At 42.6% G+C, this 20595-nt stretch overlaps 1 protein-coding gene across 3 annotated transcripts in view; it reads right to left on the bottom strand.

Moving 5' to 3' along the window:
• The window catches only part of ARID4A (AT-rich interaction domain 4A), a 54339-nt gene that overhangs the window by 12963 nt on the left and 20781 nt on the right, over positions 1 to 20595 (bottom strand). For all 3 annotated transcript variants that reach the window (XM_069951228.1, XM_069951227.1, XM_069951229.1), the window contains exons 10-12: positions 18261 to 18334; positions 17166 to 17329; positions 4280 to 4352 (exon numbers count right to left, since the gene is read on the bottom strand). In XM_069951228.1, coding sequence (XP_069807329.1) covers positions 4280 to 4352; positions 17166 to 17329; positions 18261 to 18334 — 311 coding nt within the window. The remainder of the gene's footprint in view (positions 1 to 4279; positions 4353 to 17165; positions 17330 to 18260; positions 18335 to 20595) is intronic.

Below are 20595 nucleotides of genomic sequence, written 5' to 3'. Positions count from 1 at the left end.
AGTTGCCATTGGTCATGACAATTTAACTTCTGTGGGTAAAAGAAAAAAAAAAAAAGAAGAAGGATATCTGATCTTAATATTGCAGATGCCTTTTTAATAAAAGTCTATGAATGAAATGGAATTACATTGCATAGGAACAGACACCTTCCCGAAGAGGCAAGTAAAAACCTTAGGGCCCCTACACAGACCGACCGAACTTACAGAACGAGTCACTGCCTTGGGGAGACGAACACCCCCCGCGGCGTGGGCCCATGGTCGGGTCAGTGGGTGAGGGACAGCCTACAGTCTGAAGCCTGGAGGCAGCCGCTGCAAAAGTAGAAAAACTGAAATCAGGTTTATGAGGAGGTACATGGCCTACAGCTGCATGAAACGTAAACCAGCACTTTTGGTAGATGATTAATCTTGCCTGTTTTAAAGCATCTTTTATATGCTAAGGCAAAAAGTAAGCAATATTATCACATACTGTAAACAAAGATACATTTCTACATAGCGCTATGGTGTAATCAATATTACAGTATTGGTAATTCCCTAAAGCTGGAGAGCCACAAGTTGAGGGGATATTGCTCCAGCAAACAAGGGCATAATCATGATGGAAATTGTACAGTAACTGTATATAAACCTGTCTGGAATAAACATAGTGTAGCTACATAATATAATAATAAAGGGAACAATATAAAGGACAGATTACAGGGCCCAGGTGGTCCATTTCTGCTGACAATCTTCTGTTTTATGTAAAAGGTTGGCGGCCGGGAAGGATCAGCCATTCTGTCCCAGCCAACACAATAATCAGGTGCAATTTTTACCTTTGCCGACTGCCCCTCTTTCTTTGATGTAACCCCTGGGTGAAGCAGAGCTAAATTGGCACAGCTACTAGTGATACACAGCAGCGGATCATCATAGAACTGAAGGTTACGCACACATCATATCAACTCAGAGTTATTACGTTGCACAAGAAGGGACAGCTCAATGACAAATTTAGCTCGGCTACCGCTCTATGACAATGACAAAACCTATTAAAGTTTCTCAAGTAATATGTATGCGTACACATCTCGTTCTGAACAACCTCCTGTCTACTTGCCGCCATGCGAGAGAGGGACGGAGAACTAGCTTCAAAGGGCTATATCTCACTCCTAATCAGTTAACATTGACTACTCTTCCATCCCACAAGACGGCTGTTCCCTCCATACGTAGGCGACAGGTACCCCTTAATTCCAGCTTCCTGTGAATGTGTGGGAGATGTTCTCTTGACATGTTTTTCTATAATGGAAATTACGTATTTTTCCTAAGACTAATCCAGTTCAATGAGTCAGCATGACAAACCTAGAGGGCAGCTTGCTGCTTGAACAGCACAGTAACAAAAAACAACCCCAAAAGCAGAAAATTTAAATGTGATTCAGTTCATCAATACTCCTATCTCCTCTATCCCATTATCCTACTCAAAACGTTCCAGGAAGCTGAGATATAGGGAGCTGTTTTACAGCCTTTACTACTTGTTTACCGTTAACCTGAAATTGTTCGCCATATTACACAGAACGATAGTGGATTGTTTACTCCATCTGATCCCAGCAAAAGAATGGACTTTGTGCAATTACACTGAACAAATGAACAAATGCGGAACTACAGTGAATGAATGTGGTATTACAGCGAACAATGATTTTAGGGTCAAATCTAGATAAACAATCAACGACAGATGAACGATTTTTTGATCGTTGCCTGCAATTACACAGGACAATTATCGTTTAAATTTGAATAAACTAACGATTTTCCGCACGATAATCGTCCCATGTAATAGGGCCCTTAGGAGACTCTTCAAATAAGCTATCCGGTGTGTACATGAGGAATACTACTAGTTATTAGCCTATCTATATATGATTTAGTTTCTTTACAGGCAACTGGTGGTTCTCCCGAGCTCAGCTCTGGGGTGGATACTAGCTGTGAGGATGTCTCCCATACAATGTATACACACACACAAAAGAGGAGATCCTGCTTGCCTCTCTCTATACCATACCCTAGTGAACAGCAGCCACATTGGAGACATAGAACAGCGATAAGCAGTGTTGCTGTAACTCCAGCACTGGGGGGGGGGGGGGGGGCGGGGGGGGGAGATTCTCCACTGTTTCTCTCCAGCCACTTTTGCCTCCTTCGTGTCCTTATACAGGCTTCTATGGGCAGCAGATGAGTTGATCACTCAGTGATGACAGTGTCTTAGCTCTCAGAAGACATTTGCAATCAACAGTGTGAATGATCAGAGAAGAAAGCGGCAAGAGGAGAGGCATAGGGGAGCAGAAGTGGCTAATAAGTGGAGGAGGCGGCATTCTCTTAATATGTATTACAGAATTTGGTATATTCGCTTCTTCTATTTATGGAAACATTTTCTGAAGTGCGGTGCCCATTTAAGGTGTACCTATAGTTGCCTGCTATGAAGAATATAGATCTAAGAGCATCTTCCTCCAATGGCTTCTAGTTTTCCTTTCCCTAGCAAAGTTCTCTTTGCAATTCTCAAAAAAATGTCATAAACAAAATAGCAAGGCAGGTGGGGTGCAGCTACAGCTTCTCCCTGTGTCACTACATACTGTAAGAGGGGGAGCAGCAGGCAAACATGTCACTGGGTCAAAGTAGTAAGCCTTCAAGATAGACTTTAATTTATCCTTAAAGGAGAAGTCCAGCAAATTTTTTTAGTAAAGTATTATATTGCCCCCCAAAAATTATACAAATCCTCAATATACAGGAAATGCTTATAAAGTCTTTTTTTTCCCCTGCATTTAGTACTGCATCAAGGCTTCACTTCCTGGATAAAATGGTGATGTCACGACCAGACTCCCAGAGCTGTGCGGGCTGTGGCTGCTGGAGAGAATGATGGCAGGGGGACACTGAGGGACACAAGGCACTGGAGGGACACTGAGCATCCCCCTGCCATCATCCTCTCCAGCAGCCACAGCCCGCACAGCTCTGGGAGTCGGGTCTTGACATGACCGTTTTATCCAGAAAGTGAAGCCTTGATGCATTAGTAAGTGCAGGTAAAAAGTACTTTATAAGCATTTCCCGTAATAAGTGTATATTGGTGTATAACTTTTGGGGTGGGAATACAATACTTTAATAAAACATTTTGCCGGACTTCTCCTTTAAGTTCTCTCTTTATTGGTGGTGTATTGGCATTGGCCACTAGCATCAACAGGTGCTTCTGAAAGATCTGCCCCCTTTCCGTTTTTTTCTGTCCACTTGGTGATCCTTCGATTCCATAGTCCTTAATTCGTTGCCCACTTTTGGCAATTCCAGCGTGTTTTCATGTTTTCAATACAAAAATAAATAAAAAATTTAATATATATATTTATATTTGTGCTTAGGTTACGAAGAATGTGCAGCATAAAAACTGAAGTGAAGGGAGACCATGTTGCGACAGGTATGAGCTGCCAAGCTGAACTCCTGCCACACCTAGTTAATAAGCAGGTACACACTTCTGAGGTATACCTGCTTTAGGAAACCTAATCTTCTAGAGCCTAAAATATTGTTGTGAGGTTTCTATTGTAAAGTAAAAGGAAGTATACTCTAATAAGTCTACTCAAGTCTCAAAAGAAATCCTTCTACGTAATGGAGAACTAAGTGTATGAATGAGTGAAATCAGTGATGTGTAAGGTACCTGAACACCACGCCAGACAAATACATTTACTGAATCCAAAATGGACGTGCAAACAAGATGTGTTCGGTCTATACAAGTCACTTTCTTTGTATTGCCAACCTGAATCAAGTAAAGGAGTTACATCTAAGGCTTTGCTCTGGCCTCCATTGCAGGATCCAGTAAAGGAGTTACATCTAAGGCTTTGCTCTGGCCTCCATTGCAGGATCCAGTAAAGGAGTTACATCTAAGGCTTTGCTTTGGCCTCCATTGCAGAGTTACGAAGCAAAAATACACCATTTTTGTTTGCTCTACAAAACGGCACAAGAGAAAAATTGACAGTCATCGGCATCTGTCAGGCTATATTCGTGACTTTTATGCAGAGACCCATCTGACGCTTGCTTTTTGCACTGGCAAACGGAGGCATTAAACAGAGCCTTTCACACAGATGTAAACCTAGCCTAACTTGCCCTCACCTGATGACTTTGCCATCTTGATGCCTGCTGGATATACATATGGTGGTGCTTTAGTCTACAAGCACAAAACAGAGGGAGGGTAGTGGTAAAGAGGACTCTCTGCGTTTGTAGGTTTCATCACTACTGGCTGTAGCCTGGTCACCAAAGACATGTATACACATCAGAAGCATCAGGCTTCACTGCAACTTACCTCTGTCTTCCATAAACTTGTAAAGCTGCTGCAGGAAGTTGTCCCTTTCAACCGGGTCAGCTTCTTCCTCTGGCTACATTGAAAAGAAAGAAAATCAAACATAAGAAACTGTACAAGGTTCCTGCAGCTCTATCACTTAAAAGGGAAGTAAACATGTTAATGAAAATGCAAGTTCAGCTATTTTTTTGCTTGGAATCCCAGACAACACTGCAAAGGAGTATTCCTTCAGAAGATAATAAGCCAGTTAAAAGATCACAAAATCCTGTAAGTCTTTGGGGTGCCCTCTTCGGCCAACCTGTTCCAAATACAGCTTATTACATATCCTATTTTTTGGCAAGCTGGGTGACATGCAAAAAGCCAACCATTGCAGCTTCCACAGAGGACAGGGCAAAGGGAAAGCTGAATGGTAAGCCTACTTGACTATGGCTTCTTTCCCAAGTTGTGTTTTCAAATAACAGCATAGACCATCAGATTTGCCATTTTAACAGAATGATCCACAATTAAACATGCTCCTTGAAGGCTAAGAAACACAGCAAAGCAGTCATTATAAAAACATTTTTATAAGACATTGTATGAAGAACCTGGGTGACAACTGTGACACTGTCTCTCTCACAGATGGGTTTTACCCAGCTTCCTCACATCCCTGGATAGCAAACGCCATGCTATGTAGTGATATAACCAGGCAGACAAATCAATGCACAACTAGGAAAGCTTTGCTCTTCAGGAGTTTAGGGAAGGCAGATGACAACCAACGTGGGGGTAGGAACTGCTCATGGAATAAGTAAACTCTTGATCATTAGCCGATCGAGCCATTCCTACTTGTGCAAAACCATCAGCCACACACTTCCCCATGTAATAAAAGATGTACGGCCGACGGAAAAGGGCAGGAAAGGGCCGCAAAAATGATTGTGCCTTGTGAGAAGTCTGTAAATGGACACCAATCTCCGACTTACAGACACGGTCGGACTGTCTAAAGACCCTTTTACACAGGCTGAATATGAGCCAGGAGTATTGCTAGAAATACTCCTTCAGCCAATAAAAAGGCCATGAAAAAGTGACAGGGATGAGCTGAGGACAGAAGAACGTCTCATCCTTAGGTGTGCAATCTATCTATAGGAAAGAGGATAATGGATGGTGGGAGTGCAGTTCTTGAAAACCCTACTGATCACAAAACAGAGGTCCCTTTTCCTGTGTTGAACGGCAGAGCACATGCATCCTCAATGCCCCAGTCTCTCTCTATAGGACGTCTCAAGATAGTCAAGAACTTTACTTGGCAATTTTCAGATGTCCAATAGAAAGATCTCCATTCTCGGGATCAGTGAGGGTACCAACATTCAGACCTTCACATCAGTATGTGGATATCCTGTGGATAGGTTATAATTTTTATCTTGGGTTAACCCCTAATAGTGATTTTTCAGTTTTCAAAGAGTTTTATTAGTTTTTTTTTATTGTATACATACAAATAGCCTAACATAGGCTTAATAACAAGGACAAACAGTAGGCCGACAAGAGAAATCAAGGCAAAAGCCTAAAAAAAAGGAATACCATACAGAAAATCAACATTTGTATGTTGTAATTACATCTATTAGTCTAGACAGTAGACAGTGAACCATACTGAAACTTATAGGCCTAAGAACTAAGAGGACTTCTGCCCATAGCCAATGTTAAAGCTAGAAATTCAACAAGGAACATTTACATTCAGTCATTCATTCACACACCAACTGACAAGATAAAAACAGAAAAAAAAGGAAGTAAAATAAAAAAAATTAAAAAAAAAGTGGGGGAGGAAGAAAGAAGAAGAAATGTCTCGCTAGAAACCCTTGCAGCGACCTCTACCTAAGTGACCCCAAGGCCCCTAGATGTGGGATCTAAATATGACATCCAGGGCTGCCAAACTTTCTGAAATAGCTCCTCTTTATCATTAAGGATAGAATGGAGGCAGTCATTAACCATTATCCAATTCACTAATGGTGTTTTTTTAATATAATTGGTGACTAGATTTTTTACAAGTGCTAGATCTTTGTTGGTCGTACTGTATTATTCCCTCTTTTTGCTTTGGAGCTTCCTATGTTTAACTTTACTCGTGGGTGTTATGGTGGCTAATCTCCAGCTGTGGCCATTTCTTGTGATATACATTGCGACTGCCTTCATAGTTGGTTGTGACCAGGTGAGCAGTAACCTATACTTCACCTTGATCTGTTGATTCTTGGTACTGTATCACCCTATAAAGCGCTCTGCCTTTTGTATGTTTTTCTATTTTACATGATCTATAGATATACTTTCTTTTTTTTTATTTTAATTTTGTAAAACTAAGAAATAATAGAGTATATAAACTTAGTATCATGTTAGAATAAGAATAAAGTTAAAGGGAATCTGTCATCACTTTCATGCTACTAGACACATGGGTCCCAGACTGCTTTTCTTCGCCCCCTAGCCTCCTGTTTGGGATGGGGAGAAGCTGCCAGGGACCACCCCCAAAAACAATGGGTTATGTAGGCATGAAAGTTATAACAGGTTCTCTAAGGGCCCTATTACATGAAGAGATAATCGTCCGAATCAGGCCTGTGTATCAAGACAACTAGACAATGATTAACGGCTGATTGCTTCTTTAGGTCTAGATCTTAAATCCTCAGCCACGGACCGCGCATTGCTATTACAAGGTGGCCAATATATAAATAAACTGTTCATACATTACCTGTCCACACTCCCATCCCCTACTGCCTTCTGCTCTCTTTCTGGCGCCACTCACTGCAGCTTCTCTGAGCAGACAGGCCGCTCAGCCAATCGCTGGCTGGGACCACCACAGTCAGTGATCGGCTGTGTGGCCTGTCAGCTCAGAGAAGCTGCAGCGAGTGGTGCCGGGAAGAGAGCAGAAGACAGGAGAAAACCGGGAGCGTGGATGGGTAATGTATGAACAGTTTAGGGCAAGGGCTGCACGGACATCGGCAATAATGTCCGTGCAGCCCTTGCTAAACTATTATCGGGACGTGTATTATTGATCATAACTTTGCAGCAGTCAATTTTTTTTTTTTTTTTTTTTAAGTGTGTACTTTCTGATTCTACTCCAACAACAACAACAACAACATAAAAAAAAATACTATGGTATATTATAAGAATACAGTGCTTCACTATCTTCAGGCTATCAAGCCCCTAGGCCTAGAGTGATATGGAGTGGCAACAAACATTAACAACTGCTGCTCAGTTCAACCAGGGGGATACAGGACTCCTTTTCATGTGACCAGTGGGGTTCCAGCAGTTGGACCCATACTTCCTTTGTAGAAAAATTCTCTTTAAAAAAATACAAATTGTCCTGCAAAAAAAAAACATCAACAAAAAAAACAAACACACACGCCCTCTTACAATTAGAGGTTACTTGCACCACACTATGCCATAAATTTGGTGCATAAACACGGGTCAAAAGTACGGCAACAGAGAGGTGGAATAAAGTTAAACAGAAAGAGTTTGTGTAAATAGGAGCAGATATATTAATACTATCCTAAATGTGCTCCTTTTTAGCTTTTCACTGGTCTAGATGTTCCTTTTTATAGCAATAACATCTATTTCTGCCCCAGAGGAGCTTACAATCTAATTTCCCTGCATACATATCGCTGTATATGGAGGGAAATCTTTACTGGAATACAGCTGTAGGTGACACACACATTTTGTTTGAAATACAATGACCATTTGCCATCCCCATCGCCCACGTATGCAGGTCATTGCATTGACACACGTGCTTGATATGTCCTTTGTGTATACACTGGTATTGTGCATTCGATTTTTCATCATGCTATGTGAATAAAAGAAAAATGTTTATAGCATATCTCCATGCAAGAAACTAAAGAGAAAATGTATGGCTGGATGTGCTCTGCCCACGGGTGTATGTCTCCTTCATTGTGCTGTAGCAGGGAGAGAGAAAGGAGAGACACAGGCTGGCAGGCTAGTCAGAAAAGAGGACATTCATTGCAAATTGCATGCACAATAGCAAGTACAGCATAGAGGGGGGCTAAATGGCTGAATACATCCTATCCCATCCCAAGAAACTAGTTGTATGAAACCCCAAACATTATATAGAAGGAAATCAAACTGATCAATAAAAAAGACAGAAACAATGAAGGCGAGCTGCTGCTCCACACCCACCTGCTTAACATATCACCCTTGCCGGATCACAGCCATCCTAGCCCAGGACAGTGCCAACTCCAGAAGACAAGATCCTTGCCTGCAGAAGCCCTTCTCTTTATAGACGGCCTGCAGTTTTGCAAGGGTAAAATTGCAGCAGCCAATCAATCATTGCCCCCCCCCCCCCCCCATCATCTCTGGATGCCCTGTCACAAATAAGTCAAAAGATCCACATCCAAGAAGAAAGATACTCACGTTTAAGCCCCCTTAATGTAAATCTCATGTAGGCAGGCCATGGACTGTTATGGCCACCTTAAAAGAGGGGAAAAAAAGAAAAAAAGAAAAAAACACGTCTCCATTCTGCTCTGCTGCCACCTAACTCCTGAAGACATCAAGGGGCTGGATCTCCGTTTGGCCTTGCAGTTTTTTTCTCTCCTCTTCTCTCTTTACCTCAGGTCGTCTTAAACTTAACATACATGCAAAGCAAACAAGCGATGGATGATTTGCAGGCTGAAAGTAGCTCCCACCCAACAACAAGAGGGGGGCAGATCATTCTTCTTGATCTCTTTATTAAAAGATATGAGCAGCGTGACAGATTCCACTTATTGTCTGCGAGCCTGCCCAGCCTCCTCATGTCAATCTGCTAGAGCCATGCACACGCTACTTCCCTTCCAGACCAGCACTAACACATCTCACTTTTCCAGGGCATTTTTTTTCTTTCCCTGCCCCCCTAGCAGATGAGATGACGGCCATGCAGCCTCCCGATAAAACAATGCAGAAGCAGGATGTGAGCGGTGCAGCAGAAATAACATCACATAATGCTTACCTAACCACAGCTTTATTCCCCCCCTTTCAGAATGGGAATTGTTCATGCATGTCCTAGCTAGCAGGCGAGCCTCAATGCTGCTGCTCTCAGACAGGCCTGGTGTTACAGCTCTCCTGCCTGCCCGGGATAGCTACACGCTTGCTGCTTTGCCTGCATTATTCCCTCCCGTATAGGGGAAAAGAAAAAAAAAAATAAAAAAAAAATCAGACATTACATGAAGAAAAAAGAAAAAGACAGCCCCGTTTCAAAGCATCTGGCGAACCTCCCCTGGCAGCTTGCCAAGCCTCTGCTCAACCTTCCTGTCTCCGTAGAGCATGCGTGCTTTATGCCCAGCACCATGTTTCCATGGTAACACTCTAGGCAGCCCCCGAGTAGGGGGAGAAAGCGTTGTGTTTTCACATAGACAAAAAATACCATCAGCAGGCATGTAGGGAGGGAGGGGAGGAAGAAAAAGGAAATGTTTCTGAACAACTAGACACAATAACCATACATATGGCCGTGCAAAGCATGAGGGTCTATCTAGTCTTTGTAACTTATGGTGCATAGTGTTTCTTTTATTTTACTCTAGTCTTTAGGATTTGATACAAAGTGCAACGCCCCTTGTCCTTTAACTTTGTAGCTTTAGGCCGTGTCGCGGCAGGTTGTTCTGGGACACGAGAGTCGGGGACATCCTTGACTGAGTGACTTCATTATTATACTGCAGCTAGGATCATTATGAGAAATCCAGACACAAAGGGGTTACACGGGCCTGCTCCTACTCAGCGGAGAGGCTGGACTGCATAGGCACCGGCTGCATTCAGGTTAGGACAACATGTGGCAGCGTGACTTCTGCCACTGACTGCAGGGCTGACCGCTACTTTTGAGCTATGAAATTGTCTGATAGCATTTCATCAGGGATCTGTTGGTACCTGTAAGGTAGTGCTCTGCGACCTGTGGCTCTCTCTGCATGTTGGGAGTAGTAGTTTTGCAACCACTGGAAAACCACAGGTTGGGGAAGACAGTTTTAAGGCTTAACAGTAAATTCAGGATGTAGCACAAGTCAAGGGTTACTCCAAGACTTTATTGTTCTCCCACAGTGGAATGTTTGCACAATTTTTACAGTAAAAACCAAAATAAGCTGAAAAGAAACTTTAAAGTTTACTTCTGCGGATAGCCCTGTGCTTTAGTGGATCACAGTAAGTCTGGGCTCACACTGCATGTTTCAGCAGCAGAATACACATCAGGGGGCATTGTTGCCCACATAAAAAAAAAAGGCTAAAATAAAATAAAAATTGGCACATTGCAGTCTTTTTTCAGGGCATTTTGCTGCTCCATGCTAGTTTTGTTAAATTGCAGCCAATGATACAAGCCGGAGTTGACACTGTTCCCATCCAATAAATATTTCCCTGTCAGAAAAACAGTTGTGTAAAAATACAGAGATGATCACATCTTAACAAAAAGGCTAAAAGATAACTCTTTAAATTTTTGACGTGTTCTTCTCCATTGCGTTTTTCTTTTGGAAATGCTATGTTTACACGGAGCGATAATTCGCCCAATCGATCGTTTAACAATTTTGAAGCAACAATTTGGTTTTTGTAACTATCAGCAGTTAGACGAAGTGAAAATCATTACTGCGATCGTTTTAAGATGGCTTAAGCCCATCTCACACATAGGGTGAACCGGTGAAAGACTGTTTACACAAAGCAATTTGCTTATTTTTAGCGAACGACCAACGACCATTTGAGAACATGTTGAAAGATCAAAATGAACGATTTCTCACTCGTCGATTCGCTGTGTTTACATGAGGCAATTATCGATGAAATGCAATTGTTATTGCAAAAATTCGAACGATAATCGTTGCGTGAAACTGAGCGGTGGCAGCAGACTGTCTCTATCGCCTATGGGCACCCTCGACGATCTAAAGATCGTCCAAGGAGCCCACCAGCAGCTCCCAGAGACCCCCTTCGCACTTACTCGCTCACTGTTGGCTCATGTAATAGCGCTGGCAGCGAGCGGGGAAAGAGAAGCAAGCGAGCGCTAAAACAACAAGTGGGTTCTCGCTTGCTCCTGGAGATCGCCCCATGTAATTGGGGCTTTACATTGCACTCACTTTGATGTAGCATCAAGTCTGCATTGTTCCCAGCTGTTCGTCCCATTTGCATTTAGGGTTATGGTGGCCATAAACCTTCAATACCTGACGGCCGAGCTCTATTATGTTCTCTATAGGGAGGTGGAAGCCGCAGCAAGAGCATTCTTTCTGTGGCTTATATCTTACTGGTTGTGATAAAGGTCGATCATGATGGAACCCCTATCACTACCAACATCATCTGTTGGTGGTTGTTCAGGACTGTTCCATACACGTTAGAATGATGTCCGAAATTGCCATGAGTGGCCAAATTTGGCTGACAAAAGTCTACAGTGTATGGGGACCTTTCAAAAACTTGGGACCAAGAGAAACAAATGACAGAATTCAGACAGGACCTTACAAAGCGGCAGTGCTGAGGAACGTTCGAAAGCCCCGTAGAGGATGAATGGTGCACACCATACTTCATTCATGCAGCGGACATGTTCTTGTGAGGGGTGGGGGTCCCAATGGTCAGCTCCCACAGATCAGATTGTTATCTTCTTTCCTTTGGATACTGGATTGCTCTGTAACCTAAATGAGCTTCCAACGTTAGGCTATGTTCCCACGACGTAAAAGACCGGCCATTTCGTGGTCCGGCCGGGTCACGGAACGGAAGGTCTCTGAAAAGATCTTTTTGGCTGCAGTGTTCTGATGCGGGCGCATCCGTGCGCGCCTGCATCAGAACTCTCCATAGCACACTATGGAGCGTGCGGCCGCAGCCGCTCACTCCACAGTGTGCACTGACATGTTTTCTACGGCCGCTATTTACTGACATGTCAGTGGCGGTGCCACGAGAGATCCCGGTCGGAGCATATACGCTCCAGATAGGATCCCATAAAAGGAAAGGTGACGTATATTTTCGTCATTATCACGGCCATTAAACGGCCATGATTTTATGAAAATATACGTTGTGTGAACATAGCCTTAGACTGAATGTCACATGGCTGTGTAGCAACATACAATGAAAAATACTTATAGGTACAACATCGGCAATTCCATTTTCTATAATGCATCTGTCACGTCTAGATTTGTTTTTAGTCACAGACCATAAGACTTCTGTTTTATAGATGGCGCATGTGCATAGTAGTTTGCATGTGTTGCCGTCCGGCCAAGGGCAGAACGTTATTCGAACTGACAAATTCACAATGATCTAAAATCTTACCTGTGGACAGCATTCACTCAGCAACAATACTCCTGCATTACCACAGTAATCCTCATGGCTGCCATATATAGGTAAGTTGAGGAAAGCGGCACAGTTCGGAAATGCAGCGAAGCCACAGCACACACCACAGCATGCTCATAAATGAATAGACTGAATATGGTGTAAGGTTCTGTATATACTGCAGCATATGTTTCGCTTGCTGGACAACGTTGCGTCATAGATTATAATATTCTGTCCCACAAATAAGTTGTATACTGCAGTGAGGCAAACCAAATACAGCCACAAAGACAGTATTGTTCAGCCTATGCCTCTCTACGGGCATGCAGCTAATATTTTTGCAGACACCTTTATTATGGTTTTCTGATGTATGCACACACATGACATACGCCACTTAAGTGATAAACACATGGTCTCAGGAAAGACAAATGGGCCAGGGGGGTCCATGAAGCTGCCCAGAAAAAAACAGAACTGAGCTGCCAGCAGACACAGCAGCTTAGCAATATCCTACCACTGCTGACATTTAATTTTAGCTAAATATGTCACCGGTGTCTATTGATAAAACAACCCCTTTAAGACAGCTAGTCATCTACTGCCAGGCCTGGATGTGTAACCTATTTGTATTGTTTGAAAACGGTTATTTTACAACAAAGACTGAAAAATGACAGTATAAGGTAAATGTTTCTGAACCAGCCCATAGACTAATATTACTCCCACCAATCCAACATTGGAAGAAAGAGGCTGGGCTCACACATGGTATGTTAATCAGTATTTGTAGCCCAAATGAAAAGATGTGCACCTTGTTTGTATTTTGGATCCACTCCGGGCTTTGGCATAAAACTTACCACTGGGGTACATCTTCAAAAATCCTCTGCACCACCTCCTTAGTTTCCATATATAGCAGGACTCCGTCACTAAGGGTATCTATGGGGTCTAGTGATTTGCCTGCCACTGACTACAGAAACCATAGATAAGACTCTGGGTGGCTGTATCTTCCCTTGATGCCTGGGTAGGAGTAAACTTCTATTATGTAGCCAGCTGTGTGGTATAAGACAATATATGTAACTGCTCCCTATAACCTCATGGAATCCAATAGGAAAAAAAAATGAGCCATTCACATCACTATTACTTAGGTATTCTTCCCATTGCTTCTAAGGGACAATACAATACCTTACATTGCTGTAGAGAGGCACTATTCTGCGCTACACTCTATAATAAAGAGCCATCGGGATGTTGAATTATGTCTCATTCCTGTATGATAACATACAAGACAGCACAATACATACTTGGAATAAAAGAAAAGAAATTAGCAGGGTACAGATTGCACACAAAGGGGGGCAATCTATCATCCTCTGTAGGCCAACTACAGTCACATATTCTGAGTGGCTGGGGATAAGCAGTAGGCAGCAGGGCCTCCACTACAACAAATACTTATTTCTATATTATCACAAACCTATGGCAACTTGTGACTGGTGTAGATATGGAGCATGTGCAACCAATAATGCATCAGATTTATTGATATATTTGTTGGATATTGTACCAGCAACCATTTAGACCTGCATATGAGTGTACACTAGCCTCCTCTGCTGCAGAAAAATCTGCCTGGCTTTTATTCTGCCCCGATGACAACTTGGTGCAGATTTTAAATCCACACCATGGGGCGTCAGAAAACCTTCTCTAGTCCGAAAGAACTGCACATAAAATCATATGACCCAGGGCACCAAAAACCCGAATCAAGGGGGCACAATGTCAGGGGCATGTGCAGGATTTTGTGAAAGGGTCATGGTAGGTGGTATATAATATAGGATGCAATGAAAGCACCCTATGCAAGCACAATGCTATTATATGAGAAAGAAGCACTGTGTTCTTAAGCAATCCCCTTTAAAAAAATTCAGACCCCATTCTAGACCCTACATGTGTCAGCTAGAAAACACATCCCAAACTGCTTACATAGCTATGTAGGCAGTGAGATTATCCATACTTAGATTGTAGTTAGAAAGGCTGCAATCACCTATAGGGTACGTTCACACTTACCGGATCCGCAGCGTATTTTCCGCTGTGGATCCGCAGCAGATTTCATTTAAGTAACTGAACACAGCAACAAATCTGCACAATCAAATCTGCTGCAAATCTGCTGCGGATCCTGTAGGTGTGAATGCACCCATAAAATGCTTTTTATTACAGCTTTGAAGTGTCACAGAGACCTGGCCTGGGAACTAAAATGCACTAAGGTGCCCTGGCCACATCTCTTTGACAGTTTAGTCTCACTGCTTACATAACTATGTAACCAGTTTGGGATGTCTCTTCTAGCTGTCAGTTTCAATTTAAAGCGACTCTGTACCCACAATCTGACCCCCTCAAACCACTTGTACCGTCAGATAGCTGCTTTTAATCAAAGATCTGTCCTGCGGCCTCGTTCAGCAGGTGATGCAGTTATTGTCCTAAAAAATACTTTTAAACTTGAAGCCCGTGCCGAACGGGAGTATCTGTGCCCTAACTTTGCACCACCCTCTTCATCATTAGGAATGCCACTGAAACATTTTCTCCATGCTGAACATTGCACAGGTCCTTAACGATCCAGCCCATGTGCCGGGCTGCCACAGGTCGGAAATAGGAGGCAATCTGCCTGGAGCCTTCCTAATGATGAAGAGGGTGGGGAGGAGGTCCGGAGGGGTGTGCAAAGTTAGGGCACAGATACTCCCGTTTGGCACGGGCTTCAAGTTTAAAAGTATTTTTTTAGGACAGTAACTGCCGCTATCCGAAGGTACAAGTGGTTTGGAAGGGTCAGATTGTGGGTACAGAGTCGCTTTAAAAGGGGTAGTTCTGCAAAAAGAATAAATTCTTTCAAATTAACTGGTGCCAGAAAGTGCCAGAGATTTGTATTTAACGTCTATTCAAAAATCTCAAGTCATCCAGTACTTATCAGCTAGTCCTGCAGGAAGTGGTGTATGATTTCCGGGTTTACACAGTTCTCTCTGCTGCCACCTCTGTCCATGTCCAGAGCAGCAGCGAATTCCCATAGAAAACCTTTCCTGCTCTTAAGACTGGAAAGAAAACCCCTTCCGGCAGAACATAAAGCAGCTGATAAATACTAAAAGCCTTGAGATTTTTTTTAAGTTAATTACAAGTCTCGGCCACCAGACAAGACGCCAAATAAATTCAGACCCAAGAGAAAGAGGGGGAAAAAAAAATAGTACTGCATGATATAGAGAAGTAATAAGAACATGGAAACAATGTTCATTACAAGAAAGGGAAAAAAAAAAAAAACACAGACCACCACATCACATTGCTGAACAGCTGACAAGACAGCTTTGTTGACGCTGAACAGGATAAGTATTGTTAACAATCAATATCTTTATATGCTGACCAGCAGAAGTAATAAAGAATCAAACTCCTCAAATAACATGAAAGAAATGTTAGGTGTTCAGTATACAGTACAAAATAAACAGTGAACCTAATCTTAGGGTAGCTTCACACAGACTGTAATGCAGCGGATTTTCTGCTGCAGAACCGCAGCAGATTTGACTAAATGAATGAACGCAGCATTTAATCCACACTGTCGGATCTGCTGCTGATCCGCAGCAGATTTGATGCGGTGTTCATTCATTTAGTCCAATCTGCTGGGGATCTGCTGCCGATCCACAGCAGATTTGATGGTGCAGATTTGATGCAGTGTTCATTCATTTAGTCAAATCTGCTGTGGACCTGCAGCAAAAAATCCGCTGCGATACGGTATGTGTGAAGCTACCCTTAAACTATATCAAAGCATGTCTGCAAATCTCAATAATATATTATATTCAATGTCTAATCTTATGTCAGGTGACCTAGCGCAGGCAACTGCTGAAGGCTCCAATGTGCAGTGTATTATTGCTGCCATTTTATTCAGTACAGTTTGCTATGCAAGGGACATGGGTCCAGAATGTAAGTCACATGGCAGGTGCATTTACTTCCTGATATTAGTAAACTCCAAAGCATTGTCAGGACAACTGTTCAGCATACCGTAGCTGATTTCACTGCAGAACATGCAGTACGTGTGAACACACCCTTAAAGAGGCCCCGCATTGGGTATTGTATTAACATGGATAATGCACCATTAGTCGACCTTTTCCCACCATGAAATGGCTAATAACAGGGAGCAATAGGTGTTGTCAACAGCAGAACAAACAGGTATAAGATTACTTTTTGGAGCAATGACTCAACAGAAGTTCAACTTTTGACATGTCATCAGAGACCTTACTGCAGAAAGTCACTACAATCCTGAGATGCAGCAGTCTCTGCTCGTCTCAGCTGTCAATCACATCTGACTCTTACTCTTACAGTCTATGTTCAGCCGGCTGGGAAGTGGAGTGCACTGCTGCATCTCAGCATTGCAGTGTGACAGGATGCGACTGTAACTTCTGACATGCCAAATATTAGTACAAGTGACAGCAACGCTTTAACTACAATCATAAACATATCTTCAATCCACACTGTTAAAGATCAATACCCATATAAGATCAAACAAGCATCGTAAAGGTGCAACTTTATTATTATACACTATAATGGTGCGTTCACACCAACAGGATCTGCAGCTGATTTTCTGCAGCAGATTTCATTTAAATAACTGAACACAGCATCAAATCTGCTGCAGATCCTGTAGGTGTGAACGCACCCTAACAGTATGTGATGACGAGACACTTACCTCAGCTTCATCCTCTTCTTCTTTGTTATGTTCGCCATCACTTGCCTCTGCATCCCCATCTTCTTCATCATCACTGCTGGAAGACTCCAATATTTCACTTATGTCCATTTTCCAACTACTGGGTACTGTCCGGGACTTAAAAAAGGCTATGGCTTCCAATATACCTGGAGAGGGGTGGAGGAGAAGCTTAGTCTTAAGGCACTATTTTTTTTAATACCAAACATTTTAATTTGTAAAAACTGAGATCCACGTATAGAGATTGTGCCAACAGAATTATCCAAAACTATCACTTTGGAAACAATTTTTTACAGAAAATTGAGCACAAAACTGTAAAACTTTTCAAAATCTCCTGACAACCTAAGCAAATGTTATATAGGGGGGAGGGAATCAAAGACCCCACACTATTAACCAGAGCTGCTATAGAGACCGGTCCCCCTCTAAGGAGCGTCATAAAGTATTAAACTAAACACAAGCTCCTATTGCATAGGTGACCGCAGAGGGACTTCTACAGCTGGACCCCAAGAAATCAGATCCCCAAAAGGAAAGCTGCTGCCTGTACTCCGCAGGACTCTGTGGCAGTCCTGCAGTCAGTGAATGGAACATGCACACTATTCGTTTAGGGTACAAGGACCCTCTATTCCCATTATGGGTGGGGATCCCAGCAACAGGATAAGATACAGGGGATAAAGTGTTGGGTTAACCCTTTAATTGTGGCAATCTTTAGCCTTTTTCAGTCTCTGGGGTCTTTTCTCACATTCCTAGAGAAAAAAGATGCAAACTAGAAGTAAACCATAGTTTGCGACTCCGGAGCAATGAGCTGATTTTACTAATTTTTCTAAAGCAACACTTGTAGCAGCTGCATGATATAAGCTTCAAGAATACCCTATTGGCTTTACATACTGTAATAAGTAGCTTAGCCATATAAATCCACTATGCACTTAGGCCCCAAGCTTACAAACACTTTTAGCAAAACCAGTCTCTGCTTATATCAACCCATGGCAGTTCAAAGTGCAGTATTAAAAGAAAAAAATCCAAACCCTGGATGTGGAAAAAATATGATCTGTACAATCAAGATGGGCACAATTATACAGTTACCTGGCTTAGCAGAGCTCTCCGATTTCAGTGCCTCCATGTCCAGCTCTTCAATATCTTTCCTTGCTACTGAATGGCTAAAAAAAAAAAAAAAGGGGGGGGGGGGGGGGGAGAGAGAATGAATATTAAAGCGCAAGAAAGTAATGTAGTCAAACAGTAGGTATAAAGAAGCAATAATAAACAATATATATAGAAATTTTTTTATCCCCGACATTCACAAATTCCTATGTTTAAGCACTGGAATAAGGGCCCTACTATACAGAGCGATAATCAGCTGAATCAAGCTGATTATCGCTCTGTGTAATACAGACAAAGATCAGCCGATGACAACAATCGGCAGATCATGTCTTTTGGCATGGACCTAAAATCATTGTTCGACCTTGCATCACTACATGTAATAGTGTGTGTGTGTGTGTGTGTGTGTGTGTGCGCCTCTACACGGTCCCGGTGTCCTTCTGCCCTCTGCTTGCCTCCTAAAGCTACTACACTACTGTAGCTTTAGCGCAGGTCTCTAAACTGACGAGCCGCTCAGCAGATCACTGGCCCAGACAGCGATTGGTTGAGCGGCCTGTCCGTTCAGAGATCCACTCTGAAACTGCAGCGGCGGCTCCGAGAAGCAAGCAGAGGACAGAAGACTGGGGAGTGTGGAGAGGTAACGTATTTACAATTTAAGGGCAAGGACTGCACAGACATCGCTAACAATGTCTGTGAAGCCCTAGCTAAGCGATTATAAAAGCGGTGTAATAGGCTCGGTAAACATGCACCGATCTAACAGATCAGTGCTTGCTTATAGGAGGTATTGGGCCGTGTACTAGGAGTAGGTATGGATCAATATCTATTTACATATGTACTGAGCTTTCCATTATAAATTAAAACCACAACACTGTTCCTGATTCTTTAACACTGGCAATGATCACTGGCTAGTAATGACTGCCAATATTATTTTAAAATACAAAAAAAGACTATTCTTCATGTCATAAATATAATCTATAACCTAAATGCGCATCACAGTACAAAATCTTATTTTGTAAAGTGATGGCATTTCCACCTCACTAATCACTGGTAGTCCATCCTTTAGCTACCTTGCTGTGCAGGGAACTGCAGCAATGACCCATTGACATGTATGGAGCTTTGCTGCTGTCCACTGTACAGTACGTAGCTGTGGAGGTACTATGCAGGGGAAAATGGTGAAGTGGCCTTAGAGATGAATTAGTGCTGCAGCCCTTCAGGAACAGCATCGATATCATGGGGGTGCTAGAGATTATACAAATTTCTAGGTTACTGTTTTTTCTAACCAGTCAAAAAAAAAAATTATATAATAATAATAATAATAATAATAATAATAATAATAATACCTTTATTAATAAAAAGCTAACAAATTCTACAGCATTTCACATAAAATTTGCCAGAGAATGCAACAACCAATATTACCTATCTTTGAGGAAATTTAATAAGAAACCCTATGGGGAAGTAAGTTTGTGAACATCCACAGGCAATTTACTATGCCTTGCCCTGTAGCCCTTGCCTATTGTTAAAGCACACAATTGGCTTTGACCACAAGGTGGCACTGCTCATTTTAAAAATGGCTATAGGTTACAGCAGGGACTTTACAGAAGTGCCCCCCCACACCTCAAAATTGCAGAAAATAGATAAAATCATATCAGTGTATGCATGCAAATCAGTGTATGCATGTGTTTCTCGTACACCTCTGTTCTTCGCTCAAGGAATTAACATGTTTATTCTTTGAATGGAGAGCAGAGGCGCATAAAAAGCACATTTAAACACAAGAATAGGCAGAATTTTGCACGGACTTCGCTCGTTAGGGACAGTTCACACAGAGTAAAATCAGTGGAATTCCGCCTGCTTCAATGGAACGGCTCGTGCGCCTTCCCTTCTGCCACCCTCCGCTCAAAGAACTGACATGTCAATTCTGCGCGCAAGCCTTCCCATTGAAACAGACGGCAATTTTACTCTGTGTGAACTGGCCCTCAATTCCGCCTCTTTTACTCAGTTTGCACAGGCCCTAATCATGGTTGAAAGCCTAGCCAATTGTAAGGGGGGGGGGGGGGGGGAGTAAAAGAGGCACTGATAATCAGCTACTCGCTGTCCCTCTGGCCTTGACTGACAGATCTCTCCCTATCTGCGTTTAGTGAGAGACCCACTACAGATAACTTTTCATCTTGGCTTCTTTTAAATTATGATTTCTCCAAAATTCGACAGGATTTTGAAGTAAGTCACAGAGTGCTGTAATGAGGGAGCCTATGCCTGTGGCTCAGCATTAAGCACCTGACAGCTTCCCTTTAACATCTACTGGAGAGTATTAAGGGCATGGTTTGTG

Source organism: Dendropsophus ebraccatus, chromosome 13, assembly GCF_027789765.1.
Source record: "Dendropsophus ebraccatus isolate aDenEbr1 chromosome 13, aDenEbr1.pat, whole genome shotgun sequence".
NCBI lineage: Eukaryota > Metazoa > Chordata > Amphibia > Anura > Hylidae > Dendropsophus > Dendropsophus ebraccatus.
This window is presented reverse-complemented; position numbering and strand designations above follow the sequence as displayed.